Below are 4,768 nucleotides of genomic sequence, written 5' to 3' on the forward strand. Positions count from 1 at the left end.
TGTGAAAGATTTACAAATACTTGTACCCACCCCTGAAGCAGGACTCTTGAAACTATTTCTTGCTGCTAAATGATGGTTTTTATCTTCTAAAATAAGTTCCAGAATAAAAGGAAACAAAATAGGGTGAAAAGGTCACAAATTGTACAGTTAACCAGGCATCAACTTTATTTCAGACTTTGCCACATTCTAACTGTGTAACGAAGAGTGTATAAAGACAATAAAGCCACAATTATCTCTCCATTAATGTACCATAGCTATATGTTGATAGCTGTCAATATCAATCAAATGGTTTGGATGATCAGAGGTCAGCCACTAGGGGAGTGGAGTTTGTCATAGATTAGATTAGTTACCTGTGTGACCTTGAGTTAGAGATACTTCTGTTTATTCATCCCTAAAGCAGATATAATAGCAATGTTACCCATAGGGGTGTTGTGAGAATTCAGATGGATAATACATGTAAAGCACTATTTAGAGTGCTACACATACTAAAAAAGTATTCAATGGAAACAACCAAAAATAATTTTAAAAACTATCATATTCAGCTTGGCCTTGGAACATAGATCCAGGGGGAAATAATTGGGGCAAACCTCAGCTACTCAGGACTAATACTTTGGGCCTTTTTTTTTTCTGTGTGTGTGTGTGTGTGTGTATGTGTGTAAGGATGAAGACTAAATGTTGTGTATTAAGGAAAACTGTCCACCTTGAACCTAATGATAAATATGAAAACAGTAACAAAACAGTAAAATAAAAAGCAGCCTTAGAAATGTGAAAGTTATCCTAGTTACAGCCATTAAGAGAGTTACTAACGATGCATTGTTTATTATTCAGCATATTATCTTTCCTATGCATTGCAACATACCAGCATTACTTTCTGTACAACTCTGGCCAAATCATTTGCTCTCTCATTACTTCCATCATCTTGGGATATCAATAAGCATCTTCACTAGAGAAACTCTAAGTTCTATTTCAGTTTTAAAATACTATGACTTTATGACCAAGAAAGGGTTTAACTCCTAGTTTTGTACTTAGAGTCAACACTTAAGAGAATCATGAAAGACCTCTTGTCCATGCTGATGTGTTTATTTTCTGAGTCTAAAGTCTTTCTCCTCCTCCTCATCTATATTCCCCATTAATTCTTCAAGTTTCTTCTCCAAATATTCCTTTAGTGACCTTCGTATTGCTTTCATTTTCCTCCGATGAAAGATGCAAAAATGGAATCTAGAGTAGGAAAAGAAAATAATCCCAACTTCAATATCAGTAGCCCCATTCTTTAAGCCAATTATACAATGTATTTTCCTTTGCTGGATTCTTCTCCATTTCCTTTTGTTCCAACTACTATCCCATCAAACTTTGCATTTTGTTCCTTTCAGTATCCCAGAATTTAAAATGACTTCTTTTGCCTTATTTCCATTTGGGGAAAGAGGCAATTTGGGCAGTCTCTTGGCAAAAGGAATATGTGACCCAGTATTTATTTGGAGAGAGGAAACTCACAGTAACACAGCACTTCCCAGTATTACAACTGTTGCCAGCAATATGAGAAATAGAGCAATCTCTCGATTCTCAGCCTTCCTTGGATCCTCATCTGGAAGGAGAAACAGGAAAATATGAAAGTGAGTTTGGAGAAGAGAAATAGCTTGGGACATTTACTCAGAATAGAAAACTCTTTTAACCTCAGTTTGCCCTGTTTACTACTTCATCACTCTTCCATGGTTATTTTGACCTTTATTACTTTTAGTCTCCTAGGTTCTACAAAACTGTTGCTGATAACTGTCAGCAAAATTCTTCCCAGCCTAATTTCTTCATTCCAAGCCTAGCCTCTTCATTTCTCAGCCTTTCAATTGATTCAGTGCCAAATTATTTATACTGGTCAAAATTTCACCCAACACCCTAGTTCCATTTTGTAACACTATCATGACCTCCATTGAAGATGCTCTACAAGTATGTATTGACTAAATCAGTGAACAACCCTTCTCCTTGATCCCTGTCCCTTCAAAATTCCATACCACAATCTTTGTTACCTCCACAATATTCTCCTTTGAAGCACCTGTTGGTCATGCGAAGACACATCCAACAATCAAGTATGGGACCTTCAACCACAACTGATAAAGAGGAAAAGAAAGATAATCAGAAAGAGGACATGGCACGAGAGTTCCTTAGTCATACACCAAGTGTGGTCTTGGTGGATCAAAATCTGTACGTCAGATCTCTAGGAAAAAGTGGGAAAAGGATGCCTTGGCTTATACTGGGGCAATGGGTTGTAAACCATATGTTAGGAGGCCTCCTAGTACCTCCAAAATATGTGGGGTGTCTGAGATTTCATGAGCTAGGTTTTGTTATCAGGTATTATTGACATTACCCCTTGTAACCACAGCTCTAGGAATTGGATTCCCAGTGTAACAGGTGGGAGAGATAGGGCCATATAGAGCAAAGGAGATGGGAAAATATGGGCTGAAACCTCAAGGCATCACATGTACTGTACTCACTGCAATCTTCAGAACACGCTAGAAGAGAATCAGAAGGTTCTAATGAGTTTAAAACCAGCTACAGTTTGTCATATTTATACCCAAGTAGTCTTTGTTTACCCTTTAAGTTCCAGTTGCCTCTCCACCCATTCTAAATAACTCTATTATGAACTTGCATTTCTTCCCTTATCCCTCATTTTCTATTCCCTTCATATAACTTCAGTGCTGTTATATAGAAAGTTTTAATTACCAACTTCAGAGAAGTTCTTTAGTAATTCTTTCAGTTTGGATTCCAGGTTTTGGCGGACCTCCAGAAGCTTGCCTTGAAAGATAAAGACACCTAAGAGGGAGTGGAAGGGGTATCAAACAATAGAAGTAGCTCTTCCCTTCAGAACTTAATTCTGTTTTGTTCTTTGCTTTCTCCAGCCAAATTTTCTGAGGGTTGCTTGAGCAATACAGACTTTTAACATTGAAGCAGTACCTCACCTTTCCATGTTTCGTTGCCCAGTTTATAAAATTCATTCTTCAGCCATGTTCTCAACTTAACAACCTGTTGAACAGCTAGAGAGGAAGGGTAAAGGTACATGTAGGGGAATAATTATATCTATGTAGCAAGTTATGTAGACCCAGGTGTTCTCTTCCTTGCCTCCCTTCTCTATTTAAGCCCCTGGACTCTCAGGAACTCAAGCTTCCCTCACCCAACACCCGAAGCCTCTTGTCACTGTGGGAGACCTTGAAGCTTAAACTAATCATCTCCTTAATCTGCCATTCAAGCAGCTGAGTTTGGCCAGGGACTTCTGAGGGTATCAGATTTGCCAGCAAGGAGCCAACATCCTCTATAAATTTGGGGTCACACTCTAAACAGCCTTTGACTCCATGGAAGGCTGACAGGGGCAGGAGCAGGAATAACCACAGGTCACCCATTTCTTTCTTCAACCCCGCTCCCCAACAGCAGGTTGTCCTGGCAACTAGTTCACTTAGTTCCTTTTCCTTCAAAAATCCAGGAATGAGAGCCTTGTCCTGGATAGTCTGACTCCACTTAACCCCCACCCCCATCTCCATCCCACTATCAGGCAATCTCATTTCCTTAAGGATCTTCAGTTGTTTACTGACTCTTATCCTTCATTCTAGGAGAGGGAACTGCCAGCTGGGGAGCCGATACCTGAGTTCTAAGTGTAGAACACCAAGAGATAGATAAGCCTTGAGCTCATACAAGCAGAGTTCTTTGCAGGGAGATGTCTCAGAAAAAAGTGTTTCTTTAGCCCTCTCGCTGACTTGCATCCTCATGAGACTCTTAAACCCCCTCCTGACCTTCAGAGATGTGTATCACCAGAGATGGGTTGTAGAAGTGATCCTATAGAACCTGAGAGATTGCTTAACCCAAAGTCTACTTCCACATTGGAGGCAAGAAAAGCCAAAAATATTGAGTTGCTTGCAGGTCCCAGTCCCTACTGGTGGCAGTATTATTGAGAATAAAGGAATGAGCATTTATCTAGAATAATATTTGGTAATTTTAATAGACAGTAACTTATATTTCAGGTTACATTTGTCTCTAGGATGATTCCTCTATACATGACTTGTAATATTTCTTTCTTTTCTTTTCTTTTCTTTTCTTGAGATGGAATTTCACTCTTGTTGCCCAGGCTGGAGAGCGATGGCATGATCATGGCTCACCTCAACCTCTGCTCCCAGGTTCAAGTGTTTCTCCTGCCTCAGCCTCCTGAGTAGCTGGGACTACAGGCATGTGTCACCATGCCTGGCTAATTTTGTATTTTTAGTAGAGATGGGGTTTCTCCATGTTGGTCAGGCTGGTCTTGAACTCCCAACCTCAGGTGATCCACCCACCTCGGCCTTTCAAAGTGCTGGGATTACAGGTGTGAGCCACTGTGCCTGGTGATTTGTAATCTTTTTATAGCATTCTTCTTATAGAGAGTGTGGAGTCAAATACTAGAAACAATAGTTGAGGAATATAGAGTGATGAATCCAATAAAGTTCAGATCCTTTAACAAGTGCATTCTAAAATACTGACAAAGTATGTAACATAAGAACATAATTATCATGGGCTGCCCTCTCAGGCCACCTATATGGACGATGGCCAAATAAACATGTTCTTCCTTCAGTGGCCCTTTGAATAAAAATATTCTATGTTATTTGAATAAATTAAGGTTGCTTTTCTGACTCTTAAGAGCACTGGTTACCTCTTTTCTAACATGTTGCCTGTATGGCTGTGACCTCCTGGAAACCAGGAAACATTGGCTATCTACAGGTTTCGTGGTAGAATTTATATCTAAGATATGGGGTGATCA

The 4,768-nt window shown here is 39.6% G+C and overlaps 1 protein-coding gene across 2 annotated transcripts; it reads right to left on the bottom strand.

The window, feature by feature from the left end:
* Window positions 1-259: 259 nt before the first annotated feature.
* Window positions 260-3,633, bottom strand: IZUMO3 (IZUMO family member 3). 2 transcript variants are annotated; one of them, XM_050760521.1, is made up of 7 exons: window positions 3,161-3,633; window positions 2,949-3,023; window positions 2,713-2,802; window positions 2,484-2,501; window positions 2,019-2,099; window positions 1,492-1,582; window positions 260-1,218 (listed from the first exon to the last, which is right to left on the bottom strand). In XM_050760521.1, exons 1-7 carry the CDS (start codon window positions 3,543-3,545, stop codon window positions 1,080-1,082), a joined length of 879 nt encoding a protein of 292 aa, XP_050616478.1. In that variant the 5' UTR covers window positions 3,546-3,633; the 3' UTR covers window positions 260-1,079. The 2 variants fall into 2 exon arrangements, with proteins under 2 accessions (XP_050616478.1, XP_050616477.1); XM_050760520.1 differs by lacking the exon at window positions 2,484-2,501 and having other exon boundaries at window positions 3,161-3,587.
* Between the last annotated feature and the right edge of the window lie 1,135 nt (window positions 3,634-4,768).

Source organism: Macaca thibetana, chromosome 15 (assembly GCF_024542745.1).
Source record: "Macaca thibetana thibetana isolate TM-01 chromosome 15, ASM2454274v1, whole genome shotgun sequence".
NCBI classification, from domain to species: domain Eukaryota; kingdom Metazoa; phylum Chordata; class Mammalia; order Primates; family Cercopithecidae; genus Macaca; species Macaca thibetana.

What these genes read in the sequence shown, in the direction of transcription:
- IZUMO3 (XM_050760521.1), bottom strand. Translation starts at nt 3,545, where the DNA reads ATGAGATTGCCTGATAGTGGGATGGAGATGGGGGTGGGGGTTAAGTGG. An exon ending in CAAGAGGCTTCGGGTGTTGG is followed by an intron (nt 3,024 to 3,160) that starts GTGAGGGAAGCT and finishes CTTCCTCTCTAG; the next exon opens with CTGTTCAACAGGTTGTTAAG. An exon ending in CAAAGGAGAATATTGTGGAG is followed by an intron (nt 1,583 to 2,018) that starts GTAACAAAGATT and finishes TTCTCCTTCCAG; the next exon opens with ATGAGGATCCAAGGAAGGCT.